At 28.7% G+C, this 16081-nt stretch overlaps 1 protein-coding gene across 8 annotated transcripts in view; it reads right to left on the bottom strand.

Moving 5' to 3' along the window:
* The window catches only part of LOC113555532 (protein alan shepard), a 116473-nt gene that overhangs the window by 45163 nt on the left and 55229 nt on the right, over positions 1–16081 (bottom strand). For 7 of the 8 annotated variants that reach the window (XM_026959926.2, XM_026959924.2, XM_026959925.2 and 4 more), the window contains one exon: positions 6506–6784. In XM_026959926.2, coding sequence (XP_026815727.1) covers positions 6506–6784 — 279 coding nt within the window. Of the gene's footprint in view, positions 1–6505; positions 6785–15511; positions 15533–16081 lie in introns of those variants that run through there. The other variant, XM_026959930.2, reaches the window with a different exon arrangement.

Consider the following 16081-nt stretch of genomic DNA (forward strand, 5'->3'; position numbering starts at 1 on the left):
ATATAGTTTGAAAATCATGACAGTAATAAATTATATTGAACAACCACATATTTAATTGCTTTATGCTCGGCCAGCTACGGCAAGATAAATTATTGATGGAAAATATTATTGTAACTTATCACATTAAATCAAATGCACTTATACATCTAAATATTAAATACGGGGTAAGCAGTATATTACATACTTCGGTAATATAATTTAAGTATGGTTATGATTACAGAACAAGTTTTTTAACTATTTTAATATTGTGCTTTATTTTTAACAAGGAGAAAGATAATGATTTTTAAAGTACAATTGTAAACAAAATGTAATTTAATTTACAACCTACTTGTATAAACCCTATGTAAATTTCAAAAGTAACTTGTTAATTAATAAACTTGTTTAATTAGGTAACTAAAGATGTTTTGATAAGTGTTTAGATCTTCAAAAAGTAATAAATAAATAAATTGAATAGGCACCTATATAACGAGTCTTAATCCATCACAGTTTATGCTAAATTAAACAAAGAAAAAACAAACTATAATGGTAACAGACGCGTATTTTTGTAAACGGAGTAACCTATGTACATATAATAATGTATTATATGTTTGGTGTAACAAATGTAGTCGATACTTATAATAATAATAATAATAATAATAATAAATAAATAAAAACCATATTCGTGGGATTTCGAGTGAATGAGTGAGTAAAGTAACTTACAATATGGGTTTAATTAAGTAACGCTACCCTATCTGCTGGAGGTTGAATACCGCGGTAATGACTTAAATTTATGTTGAATAGATTGACGGGCAAAAGCAAAACTTCGTAGACTTTTGTCGAGTTGAGCAGTTAATTATATTACTTAAATTAGGTTTATAGGGCTAATTAGTATGCAGTAAAAATGATTCAAATTAAACTATAATAATATGTATAAAGTATAAGACTCGTTAAAATATTTTTTTAAATAATTTAAGTAATTACGATGATAATTTTTCCTAGTACTTACTTATTTTAACGGTTGATGATATCAACGATAAACAGCTGCTATCTTACTCAATAATTAATTTATAATTGAGTTACAACGAAAAATAATAATAATAATGTACAGTCGTAATAATAAATAATTTCCAGTATATTTCGTTTCTCGTCAGCATATTATGATAAAATACCTAATTTATATTAAAAATGCAGTTCAACACCTGAACTTAAAATTTATATACCTAGTGGGTACACTTCTATACATAAAGAAGCACCTTAAATGAGATTATAATAATAATTAAAACGTCACCACCACCACCGCCACCACTGATGTGACATACGTGAGATTATTAATGAAAATTAATATAGGTAATATATATGCTACTCGTGTATAGCTTTCTACGAAAAAAAGTGTACTTAATAATACTACACTGTTATAATATAATTTTAATATTTGACGCGTACGATAAAATATTCTTTTGACACCACTCGCCGTTTATCCGGTTATGGTAGATAAAAAAAAAGTAACGTGACATTATTAGGGTAGGCGATGAACGTTCATCGTAATCGTATCGCATTCTGAGAAGGTTGCAACTTAAAATCGTAAATGGGAGATTATGTTTTACCTATATACATAAATCGTATTCACTGTGCTAAGTATATATATACTTATGCATGCACGGGCAAGGCACAAAGAAGACTTATATATACACAACAAATTGGGAAAAAACATAGACTGCTGGTCACTAAGCACGTTATGTATCTATACAGGGTGTATAATTTATAAAAATCTACACTATTTTACCAAGAAAATGAAATTATTTTTCAAAAATGATTTTTTATACATATATATTTTTTACTAAAAAGATTTAAATGTTTTATTTTTTTTAATATTTTAATACAAACATCTAACACTAAACGTTATTTTTGTTAGGCTTAATAACACTCGAGTAATAAAAGTGAAATGGCAAAGGATGCCTCATAAAAGTTCTGGTCCGTACTCTGCTAAACTACCTAATATTTAATACTTAATCTTTTATTATTTAATTAATAATTATGCACTACAATTTTTAGAAAAGTATTTGACTTTTGATAATGAAGTTCAACATTTAAGCTTTGATTAAAATAATAGATACAATATTTTGTGTAAATATGAATATAAGCAATATTATAATATAAAGTATAAACAAATAATGTATATGCTATACTATACTATACTATGGTATATTATAAAATCAATAGCATATTTTACATATTAAATTATTATTATTATTATTATATATTAAATTTATACCAAAAAACATTATTTTTTTTAAAATACTTAACAATTTTAGAAAATTAATGTGACCGTGTAAATGCATCACCCAGTATATAAATTCGTACAAGAGAAGAGTCTAGGGTCGAAAAAATAATTCGATATCCTGTAAACATTTCGTATAATAAAGTCACACGCGCGCGCTCGCGCATGTGTACAGTGTTTTTTTTCGTAAGTGAAACGTTATACTCCACCGCGCACTCGCGAGCCACCTTTTGCACTTGGATTTCATCGGCGTGCCCACTTACTGAAAACCGAAATAATAATATATAACTATGACGAACGTCTCTTGAGCGTGTGTTTCGGTTTGACAAAGTGTTACGCGAATACGAAAAGTATAGTGTGTCTAAAATATATTTTTACGTAACGAACAGGTTCACCTTCAGAGCCGCAATAGTATATAATATATAGAACTGCACCGCAGAGGCGATGTGACATGCGAGTATTGGGAACAACCAAATTCATCGCAAGACATAAATATAATATATACAATATAAATGTATCTAGCTATATTATAATTATGTGTATACTGTGTAGGTGTGAATATGACATGTAAACTAAAGCACTTGAACGCGAGTCGCCATATGTTTTTGAACGGACTCGGAAGTTTTCAGAGAAGCGAGTAAATATAATTTGTGTAATATCAATCATTCTAGTTATACATCTACTAATTGGACCTTAAATGCAATTTTGAAACACAATATTTAAAATATAAAATCGTTAAACTAACGAAACGAACGCTCTTTCCGAAACATATTTTAATAGTAAATAGGTACCTACAGTTGTTTAGTATGTAAGCGCAAAACCTGTGTCTTAACTAATGGCTTGCCCCAATTCGTATATTCGACAACTATTTTGTTATATATAAGTACCTCTAGTACGCTCTACTCTGAAATTGTAACGACTTAATCGGCGGCGACGGAAGTTCGAGATACAGTAATCTCGTATATTGTGGTATTAGATGAGTTTGAAAAGTTTTACCCGTTTTGGTTTTGAAGTAATATAATGCCTATAACGGATTAATCTGCAAAGAAAAGTAGCAGTACGTAGATTTTGATTACACCTTCAAAAAAAAAAAAATTAAAAAAAAATTGAGAATTATTTTATTTAAAAAAGTGTATATATTATACTTATTATTATTATTCATATAAAATATTACCAACCTTCAATTATATAAACATAATGAAACTAAATTATTATAAAAATAAATACAATTTATAATATAAATTTAGTATGGATAATATGATTAATAATCACGTATAATCTATTACATATACTATATTATACACTTATTTTAAAAAGATTGAAACAGAGGAATTTAAATTAAAGTACGTGCTAAGACTAATTATTTACATATCATTTAATAATTTAATAATAACTATAAAGAACAATACATCATTCGCATTCGTTGTTTATATAGATCAGTATAATACATTTTATACAATAATTGTACAATTAATTGTTTGCTAAAAGAATATAACACGTGGCATTTACACCACACATGCATATAAAATATTAAAATGTAAAAATTAACTGAGACAAAAGGCGAGAGTCGAAAATCCTAGTATGTCCTAGTTAACCAGTTTTATTGCTTTTGAAGGTTAGAAAAATTAGTCTCAAAAATTATAAGCGCATTTCTATTGGTAATTTACAAACAAGAATTTATTCATTTTTTTATGTTTATCATTTAAAATATTAAAAATTGGAAAAAAAAAGAATTAAAATTATAAATAAGATGGCGTATTAATAGTATACGTATATCTAAAACATGAAAGGTAAACTAATGTACATCAAAGTAATTATGCGAATTTAAGTAGTAAATGATATGCGTGGAACAGAAAATAAGAATAGATGTTTAAATTAAGTTTATAGAAAAAGTATAGAGGGGTATAAAGTATAATATAGTCGGGAGAGGAAAGGCGATATCTATAAAAGCCGTCAACCTTGAGTTATAATTCATTCAAAATAGAAGGAAAAATGCAATTAAAGCTTGCACTGCAGTTGCATTTTATGTAGTAGTTACATAATGAACCTACACATTTTATTTAATGACGCCATCGAGTAGTAGAGGGGAAAAAAGCTCAAGGCCGAATTTTTAAACAAAGGCTTGGACAAAAGCCATTTTAAATCCATGTCACGGTTGACACTGCAGTTCAGTGTAATTTCGGTATGTTGAAATGAAAAAGATACATACATCAACCGTCAAATATTACTCGAGAATTGATAATTTTGATGCGAGTATTTTATTTACTGTTTGTCTCAAAAACTACTATCATACACATGTATAATATAATAAAACAGAGTATTCCAAATTTAGTATGACAAAATGAATGAAATTATTTTGCAGATTCTTATTGGTATCTACACATAGGTTATAGCCCATAGGGTTAAAACATTATTTCATGGTTTTAGTCTAAAGTTGTATAAAATGTAAAATACATCTCAATATATTTGTGATAAAGAAAGCGAATTTGTCTACGAAAAATAAAAACATATACTTAATGAGTAAAGAAAAAAATACTCTCGCAAAATTAATATCGAAAAACGCCAGAGAAGAATACAACGATATACATATTATATATGTATATGTTTACATATATAAAGTATAATATCATCGTCTTGGCACTGTAATGGTGCGACGGCACATCGTAAATTGTACAATAAATTATTTAAATGAATATGCAAAATAATTTTTACACACATCGGACGTGAGGATTGCTTTTAATGGACGATTTCAGATCTTCATAAACGGCGACGGTTTTGTGTTTTATCGTCACAATTCCATTCGCGTTTCGAATAACTTTTTAGCGTACATAATATAGTACGAACACACTGCTTACAATCTTATACTATATGGTATTCACAAGAAATATAACTTTACTCGCCTTCCTACAAAGTTTTACAGTGCATCTTATACGTGCATTTTCGTTTCGGATACGACTTACTAGACTCGTGATCGTTTATCTTATCGCGACACTTCAGTGAATAGACAAAAATATATCAAGAAAAAAAAAACGGTACTCGACTACCTAATAATCTTTTTATGCAAGTATTGCAATGGGATGGTGCCGATGGTGGAAAATAAACATTAGAAATAGATTATATATATTTGTGATAATATTATGGTGAGTGGTGACATATATTTCAACATACTGTACATAAAGTGAAAAAATAATAACAATAATAATAATAATAATAAACAAATACGGTTTAGTTTTTTTCAAATTCGTCTGCCAATATAAAATATGATTACACGCGAGAGATAAGTGGGCAGCAATTTTTTGTTTCAAAATATTGAATAATGTTTGTGAATTCAAAGTGTATAATTATTAAAAGCATGTTTTTAAGAAAAAAATATTTAGTGTATTTATAATTCAATATAAAATAGTTATTGAAACAACGTTTAAAAAAAAAAAACTATTGTTTATTTTTTAATTAGTTTTTAAATGTAGCTTATTTATACGATATTTAATATAATATATTTATATAATTTATTCGAATATGTACCGAAATAAGAAATATTTATTATAACACAACTGACGAAAAGTAAAAATGTCATTGACACTAACCAACCTCAACATTTTGTTTTTTTTTTAATCACACGCAAACCGTGAAATATTCTTATAATACATTATAAGCTCAGTTCCAACTTATTAACACGGGACTTGTCCTTGAGTACTAATAACTATAATTTATAACTGAAGTAGGCGGTAACTGATAACATATTTTTAATGTTAGAATTAGTTATACTTAATATAAAGACAAATCACGCTTTAGATAAGCCGTTTAACAATAAGCACATAAAAATTATTTACATGTATATGCATTATATATTATTATAATTAATAACTGATATTCCCAAAAATTTAAGTGGGCGAAAAACAATTTTTAGAATACGAATAGTGTACCTATCGGACCAAATATCCAACTTAAAATTTCGATACGATTAAACGAATTTCATGAAAAAAATTCTTATTTATCTGAAGTCTCTATATGTGCATAATAGTATAATGCTAAAATGGAAAGGATTTTAATGGCGGGTTATGTATTTTAACAAAACCGAACGAGCGGTATCAAAAAAAAAAAATATAAATGTTCTACCGATACGACTTATTTTCTTTAAGTATCCACCAATATTCTACCTACATAATTATAGTTACCGAAATCTGTATAAAACTGTTTTGTGTTCGATAAAATAATAAACTTAATAAGAACAAAGTGAAATATACTCACGGTTGTCGGATTAGGGTTGTAGGACGTGTACGGCGACATGGTGGTCTGCGTTACTGGACCGGTTCCGTATCGATACTGTTGGGCAGGTAAGGGAGCCGAGTTCCAGCCGGTCGTCGCTCTGTGATGGTATTGTGTAGGGGCGCCACTAGCATAGTTGCCGGTCATACCGGGCGGGCCACTGTGATGGCCAGGTACCGTGCCCGATTTTCCGCCAAAGGTTGTGTTGGTTAAACCTTGGTTACCGCCAGCAGTGTTATAACCACAACCCAACTGTGCACGCTAAAAAAAGTAAGACAAAAATCGACCAAAATATTATTATTAAGTACTTGCTATTTTCATAAAATTATATTATTAATCTGTATCTTTTTTTTAGCATTCGAGAGAGTATAAATATAAACGTATCATATGTTATTACAAAGAGTCATTATAAATAAACGCGAATGAATATTGTTCTTGTGATAAACCACGCACACATTACAATCCATACACACACGACCGCATACAGTATATATATATACTTCCGGCCTGTGATCAAGGTCGATGACATTAGGATACGAACGATTTCCGGACATGAAAACTTCCCCGCACAAATATTTTGTTAATACAATATACATATATAAATTTAAATATTATTTTGTACTCCCGGGAGAGATAGTGGAATGTATGAAAAAATATAAAATTAAAGGTTTGTGTAAACGAACGTAATTATTTATACACATGCATTTTTTTTAATACAAAATAGCTGCTTCAATTGTCAGACGCAAACACTGTCACACTGGCGCTATCTTTATCGACATTTCGAAGGCTTTTGACAAAGTGTGGCACGAAGGTCTTCTCTTTAAACTATGAAATATAAATACTCCAACGCATTTCTTTAATACTATTTGCTCATTCCTCTCAAATAGACAATTTTCAGTCAGAATAACCTCAAGTCGATCTTTACTGGTGTACCTCAAGGCTCCAAACTTGGTCCTATATTATTCAACTTATACGTTTTCGACATTCCTCAATCACCATGTACTCATATTACTCTCTTCGCTGACAATACAACTATCTTTACGGAATCACGCAACATTGAGGCAATAACTACAAATCTGCAAGCTCACTTAAATACCAACTTACGCTGGTGTAAAAACTGGAGGATCAAAATCAACGCCTCCACGAGCATTGGAGTTATTTTTAGTCTACGTCGTTACATTACTTCCCCTCAACTAAATTTCGACAGCGAAAATTTACCGTGGCAACCGATGGTTAAATACCTTGGAGTAACTCTTGACAAACGATTCACGTTGCGGCCCCACATTTCAACTTAAGTCCAACAGGCATACCAGCGCATTTCAATGCTTTATCCCATTTTGAACAAAAAATCAACTATACAAAAAAAATGCTCTCTCTTAATTTAAAAACAAATCATACACCCACTACTCACCTACGCATGCCCAATTTGGGGTAATTGCGTATCCACGCACATAAAAAAAAATCCAAACTGTCCAAAATAAAATCCTCAAAATAATTGCAAACCCCCCGTGATTTGTTAAAAACGCAAATCTCCACAAAGACCTTTTAATACTGAATATCGAAGATCATATAAAAATCTTAGCAAAAAATTTCCATTGCTTTCTTCCAAATTCATCAGGTGCAGTCCATTATAATCTTTTCACTCACCCAACTCAACGTCGATTAAAACGAGCTCGTCCCCACGAACTCGTACGCTAAACCACCTTCACAACACTCAAATCTTCTTACTACACATGCGCTCCTAAAGCGCTTTTAAACGTCATTCACTCTGTTATATTAAGTTTTAAATATTGTAAGTACTAGTATTTATATAAACATATTTTTACTTCTGTAATTTATATTTTAGATATATTTATCCCTTAGTTCTTATATAAAAATATTTATAATCATCACGTTAATATGCTAAAACTATATTGTAATTTGCCTAAATATTCATAGATATAGATAGCCTACGGCTAGGAATGTCTTATTTGTACTAAATAAAAAAAAAAAAATTGTCAGACGCAAAAAACACAAATAAGTAATAACTATATTATGTAAGTATTACTCGTGCAATAAATAAATAACCGTGCGTTTAATAGCAGGGTACTTCACTAATCGTTATGTATTTCTAAAGTGTATTTTCTTATTTGCAGTACAGACTAAAGTCACATGTAATTTATTCTTTAATTGAGTCAATAATGACTTAAAATTGAAATTAAGAACGACGCAGTTGCAGCTGCTTTACTTGCATGTGCATAGTGAAAAGTATTTTAACTAATTTATAGACATAATAAAGATGATACAATGGAAGCATCTTGAAAAAAGTATTAAAGATCCTGGTATAATGACTTTTATACATACATAATTTTAATATTCACTTGAATATAATATATGTATTATTTAAATATTTTAAGCACAATATTTTGTAATAATCGTTATATTAAAAAAAAAATGTTTTCACAGTAAACAGGTACTAGAGAAGTATCTAACTTGTTTTATGAAAGAAATAATATTCTTATTGATATTCTATGCATAGTTCATGAAGCACCAGTAATTTAATTAAATCAATTTAAATGTTAAAAATATTTTTTTTTTACTCGTATCACACTTGATATAACATTAATATAAATTTTAGATGAAAAGTTATTTTATATATTAAAAATTTGTATGCTTTTCGCGAGAGCTCGAAAAAATTGTACAAGTACAATAATAATAATCTTAGAATAATTGCAAAATTCCAGTAATTATTTTTATAAATATGATTTTGAATACTAATAAATTAATAAATATGTATTTTATGATAAATAAAAAAACTATTCACATGCATTTAATGAATGAGAATAGATCTATTTATCTAATTCTCACTAAGTATATAAATTATACGTAGAATTACACAATGTTCAAATAACCATGATAAATACATGTTTCTAACAAATTGATAATAACAGAGGATAAATTAAATTAAATTTAAAAAAATAAATAAACTTTATTATACATTATAGTTATTTCATATTTATTAAAATGTTTTTTTTTTTTTTAAGAAGACAGCAAAGAATTTTTAATATTTACTATCAGTAGATAACACTAATCTGTAATATTTATAATATCAAAAATTCAATAACGTTGTCCTAATATATTTGTGTTGTAATATATTATATTTCAATGCACTAAAATGATGACGTAAATTTTTAAGATGAGTTAACCTAAGTAACCGCTAATCACATAAATTAGAAACGTGGAATAGAATATAAATATATACACATTAATAATATATATTTATATATTATTTATTTTTTTAAATCAATTGTAATTGAACATTTTTTAATAATATATAAATACAAAACTCGATAACTCTCTATAGTAATATTGTATTATACTAAATAATAATTAAATTGTATTTATATATAAAATAGCATATCCATAGAAGGTATTTAAAAATGTAGAATTGCGAAAAAAAGCGATAAGATTTATACTTTATATTATTAATTTTACAAGTTTTTAATAAATGTTTAATAAATATTTCTTATAATGTCATAATGTCATAATTTATCGTTTATCTATGGCAAACAAAAATACTCAGTGGAAATACAAATTCAACAATAGTTGCTATTAATTTAATATTTTAATAACCTTATATGGCCCATATACTATCTTAAATTAGTCAAATTAAAGTAATCACATTAGTTATGAATTAATGATACATACAGTTTTATAGACGATGGATAGTTTGCCGGAATATCGATGAGTCATTACAATTACGACATCAGTATAGTAATGTATTATCGAAAAAATCATAAGACTATTTTTAATAATTATAAAAACATTTAGCCATAATAACGTAAGTTATAGGATCAAGTTAATACTATATATTTATCAATAAAATTGAAACCCTATATTTTAAAACTTGTAATTTAAATGACATTAGTGATATTAAGAAATAAGATGCAATAATTTAACTTGACATTTTTTAAGCCTAACTTACAAATTTAATTTCGAATTTAGGGTATACTATACTGAGATCATTAAGTCTGTAGCTAGTCATCCAAGAAAAAACATACATAATCTCAAATTTCAAAAATAAATCGAAAAAACAGCAATTTCAACCCGTTTGACACAAATAGATTGAAAATATAATTAATTTTGTTTTTACTAGTACATAATACTATAGGTATATAATGTACACGAATACTAAATTATATACTGTTATATATATTTAACGAACATATAAAAACAAAATTTATTTTGGAAGGTTTGGAGACAAACGTAACACTATTTACATTTTAGTGTATAGGTACACATTAGTATACCTATATTAGTATATATTAGTGTATATTTACCTGTTATATAGTTAAAATGTAGGTTTTGTGTTCAACAAAAAATAAATAGAATTATACTTTTTTTAATTGGATGACTTGGACACCAAATGTAGGATTCGCCATGTCACGTCATTATGATTAAAATGAAATTTGTGGAATTTTTAGAAGTTATATATATATATAGACTTATAATAGTAGATAGTTGTTTTTACTCGGTTTTTGTTAATACACTCTATGATTATGGTAACAATATTATAAGTATAGTATACACAGTATACACATATGTCTATAGTGTGTGCAAATGTGAGTCATTGGATAGACATTATGAAATGTCATCAAAATATATTATGCACGTAGTTTGAATTTAAATATTTTTAAATAGGCGTAGTCTGTACGTACCGCTATTTATGTACCTAATCATGTTAAATTAAAAAAAATTCCAGAAGTGTATGACTATTTGTATTAGAATATATTTTTATGAAATTTGTACAAATAATGCGTAGGTATGTAATTTGTATGTACTAATAATTCGTTTCAAAACAAATACGGAATAAGATTATAAGAAATAATATTTGTCTTCAAACTAGTATTTTGAGGGAATTATTTTGATCACATATATTTCTGAATGATACAATCGAATGAAATGGTTTGTATAAAATTTATATTGTACATGGGCGATAACTGCGACGTTTTAAACATATTTTATACCGGACGTTCCAGACGTTTACAGGAAACAAACAAATGCCTCTCTGCTGATCATTCCTAAAGCACCCTACACATAGTTAACTCTACTGGCACTTCAACAAATATATAAACGGGTCTTATAAGACAACGTATTATATCCGTTCCGGGGCAAACGTGTGACAACAACTTCCTTTGAACACTCAGTTCACAAAGTCAATTACCCGCATTCGCAAGTCACAACTCGTTCAACTCAATCACGAAATCGTTTTAGTTTCTAACCACCAAAAGTTTATTTTTTCAAACGTGGTTGGGCAATGTAACATTAAATGTGTTTTAAAACCGAATTAAACGCAAAGCTAAAATCGATAACACTATTGATTATGGATAGACGTTTGTAGGAAATGACAAGCCGATGACACTATATTATATTATATTATAATAATAATAAGGTTTTTTTCATAATATTACAATTATTATTATTAACCGTAATGGTATAACTTTAGGTATATACTACATAATATATATACGGGGTGATTCTTTTATCATAAACCACTCATTATTTCAAAAAGTATTCATGTTTTTGAAAATATTTTTTATCCTTATAATTTCTTTTAAGTTTTTTACTTTTTCGAATGACAACATACACTTTTAATTTTATATTTTAAAGCAAAATATTTTTCTGAGTATTTTGATACATAAAAATCGAATTTAAAGCGAGTACCTTATGAGTTATAAGTATTTAAAGTTTAGACAAGCAGAGTAGTGGACAAACATTATGCAGGGTAACCCCGTACCCTTGTCCACTCCACGCATCAAAACTTTAAATACTTATAACTCATAAGGTACTCGCTTTAAATTCGATTTTTATGTATCAAAATACTCAGAAAAATATTTTGCTTTAAAATATAAAATTAAAAGTGTATGTTGTCATTCGAAAAAGTAAAAAACTTAAAAGAAATTATAAGGATAAAAAATGTTTAAAAATATAATTTTTTTAAAAAAACGTTGATTTTTTAACAACTTGAAACAATGTAAATAAATATTTTCAAAAACATGAATACTTTTTGAAATAATGAGTGGTTCATGATAAAAGAATCACCCTGTATATATATTTATTATTATTATTATAGAATATTATAATAATGCAAAATGCAATATTATGTCAACAGCACACAAAAAGGACTCTTGACGCATATTTGACACATTTGCAACCATCGATGAAGTCTTTTGGCTTCCGACGACCATGTCATGCGACGTTATCGACATGAAATATCACCCGAGAAAGGACTATAGAGACGCACCGAGATTAGCCGCAGGGGTTGTACTTCGTTATCATAGTATGATAAAACCAAATTAAGTACAAACGAAGGTTAACTGTGTATTATTTTAATGATAATCTAATACACAGAGCTTTACATTTATATTACATTATTGTCCGTGAAAAGATAAGTATAATATTGTATTTGAAACAAACAACAATAATCAGTTTTCGATGTTCAAAGAGATATGAATATACAACTAGTATTCATCATGAACAATTATACGTCTAAAAATAATGGAACTGAATCGCACCTAAAATCTTGAAACACTAATACGTTTAACTGATTTTTTTTAGTTCTATTATAAATTAACAATAATAATTATAATTGAATAGGCGGACATCGCTACAAAATTCAATGATTGTACCTATATAGTGAACGTATCTCTGTAAATTTGCTCATTGTATTTCAAACCTCGCTAATACAAAATCATATATATTTTATTTTTTCAATAAACATACACCGTATCCATGATAATTGACAGACTCTAGTTTCAAGCTCTATGCGTGGTCTACCTATGCTTGTAATATATTTGAACAACTGCGCTGTTTAAAATTAGCATATATGTATGTATATACATACCTATAGTATATACCTACATATTATAGGTAATATTGTATAGGTACCGACGAAATTGTAGAGCAAACATTCAGGCATTTTCCATAGAGTTCCGGCATTATAAATAATACGAATAAATTAATATCTTTCCGTCCCAAGATAGTTACTACATTATTAAATGTATAAATGTAACGGGGCACGGAAATAATGAAGTTAATATGATAGGTACTTATTGGACTATGGCTGAAGACACCCGTATACCATTATACGAAGTAGGTACTACAAGCCAACACCGTTAAATAACAATTTCTTTTTAGTTCTCATTAGTGTAATTAACACTTATTATTCCGACTCACTCATCGGGGGGACGGAGGGCGAGAATGATGATGAGTTACATAAACGCTGTAGCAATAATATTTGCTGTAGAGTATATTAAATTATGGCGCTCGATGAAAATACAGTACGGTACCTAATATACCTACATAGTTTCGAACGTAAACGAAGAAACAAGAAAGAGGAAAAGAAATAATAATCTTATCCACCTTTTTTTTTTTATTTCTCGTGTATAATTGTGTACGCATATGACATGAATAGGTGCTCTATAAATATTATAATCACTGCTAAACATTTCACCGCAAAATTCGTACTGGGTATTGAATAGTCGGGGACGTCTTTTACTGCCCATTGGATATATTATATGAATATAAGAAGTTTTTTAGATAGGTATATAATGTTATGTAATATATAATATAAATCTAAGTGTAACCGGATACACGCAGTTCCGGACTGCGGAAAAAAAGATAAACGGTTATAAAATATAATATCGCACGTACAAGATATCCCCTTCCGCCGCACACGTCTGCACTTCTGCAGTCAGCACTGGTGTAGCAGTATAACTATATACGGTATATTATTTTTAATAGAGAGGTACAATAATTATTGTTTTAATAAGCTCACACACATTTTGTACATTCGAATGTGCCGTACGTACACAAAGGTACTGCGATAGGTACGCGCGTGGCAGCGATGACTCACGGTTTATACTTTAAAAAATGCGAATGATGAATAGCATCATCGCGCTGCACAACATTATAATTATTATTATCGTGATCAATGTTTCTACGGTGTTGCCTCCTATACGAATAGTGACAGCAAAAACAAAAAAAAAGTTGAAGTCTAATTCAATTTTTGATTTTAGATTCTCTGCCATAAATAACTTATCTATATTAAAGTGGGAAAATATTTATGGTACTAGTGTATCTACTAGTGTACTACAGACGTACAAAATAATAATATATTATATACTTAAGTCTTAAATACATTAGGTTAGATCATATAATACAAATTAATAACTAAACTATGAAAAATAATAATTTTATAGCCTGCATGTGATATTTAAACAAAACTTAGTGCAAATTGCATGTACTTAACTATATTTTTAAGGACACTAGAACGATGAATTGAAAAAGTACTGTCCTATCAAAAAAAAGTACGTCTGGTCACAAGCTTAGTTGTACCTACATAATATTCTATTTTTGACGATATCCGATACTAGTCACTGACGATTTCGTGGGTTAAGTTCGGGCAATTGTAATAGTCTTAAACAAAAAATTAATTGTCAGTTTAGGTGACTATTATACCGCTTTAGGGAATAAAATTATTTTTGTTTACGTGTGCAATACCTACGGACTTAACATTACGAAATTGTTGGTGGAATAAGCACTCGACCAAACGGTCTACACTCATTGTAGTGCTCCACGATCGCCGGTCGGTGTTATTTTAATTTCTTGAAAAATAAAAACTATAAAAACTATGTTAACAAAAATAATAACGAAAAATATAATAGAAACGGAAAATAAAACGGTTGCGTAATGACTCGCGGCAAAATATAATATTATACACCTATTATATTATATACCATTATAAACACACTGAGTGTTTATAATCCACGTACTATATTCATTATAAAATCTTATTATTGCCGCAAAGATATACAACGAAAATATTTAAAAATGCACGTATACTGTACAGTATATATAGTATGCAGGAATAACCTTTATTTCATAACGCGCGCGCTCAAAGACCGACTTCTTCGTAATAATAATAATATGATAATAAAAAGAACTCACCAAAGGAACGGGTCGTCACGTAGCTGCAGTCTGAAGGATGTAATTTAATAATACTATATTATATATAAGATGGCGACAAGAAAAAAAAAATTAACGACTATCAAAACGCGAGACCGTTCTTGTAGCGTTAGCGGAAATTCACTGAAGGAATCACAATGAGGATTAAAAGGGACCTACCAATTCTGTATTATCCGGCGACGGGCAGGATTATAATAAAATTTTATTATACGAACATAATATACTATACATACATTGTTAGAGTTATGTTTTTTTTTTTTTTAGATAAGAACGAAATCGACGAGGGCGTAGCCCGGACAGGGCCAGAATGCCACTGTGATACAGACCATCATTCTTTTTTTTTTTTTGTCAACCAGTCTCGTACACACACATACACATACACACACACACACACACGACATGAACATTTATACACACCATTAATATAACATCATTTTAACATTACACACACAGCGGACCGAAGATAAGAACGTATTTAGGACGTGAAATGTGATATCGAACATTACCGAGCCACCGCCGCCGCCGCCGCAACCGATTTCGTAGTACACCCGG

The sequence above is a fragment of the Rhopalosiphum maidis genome, chromosome 3 (assembly GCF_003676215.2).
Source record: "Rhopalosiphum maidis isolate BTI-1 chromosome 3, ASM367621v3, whole genome shotgun sequence".
Classification (NCBI taxonomy): Eukaryota; Metazoa; Arthropoda; class Insecta; order Hemiptera; family Aphididae; genus Rhopalosiphum; species Rhopalosiphum maidis.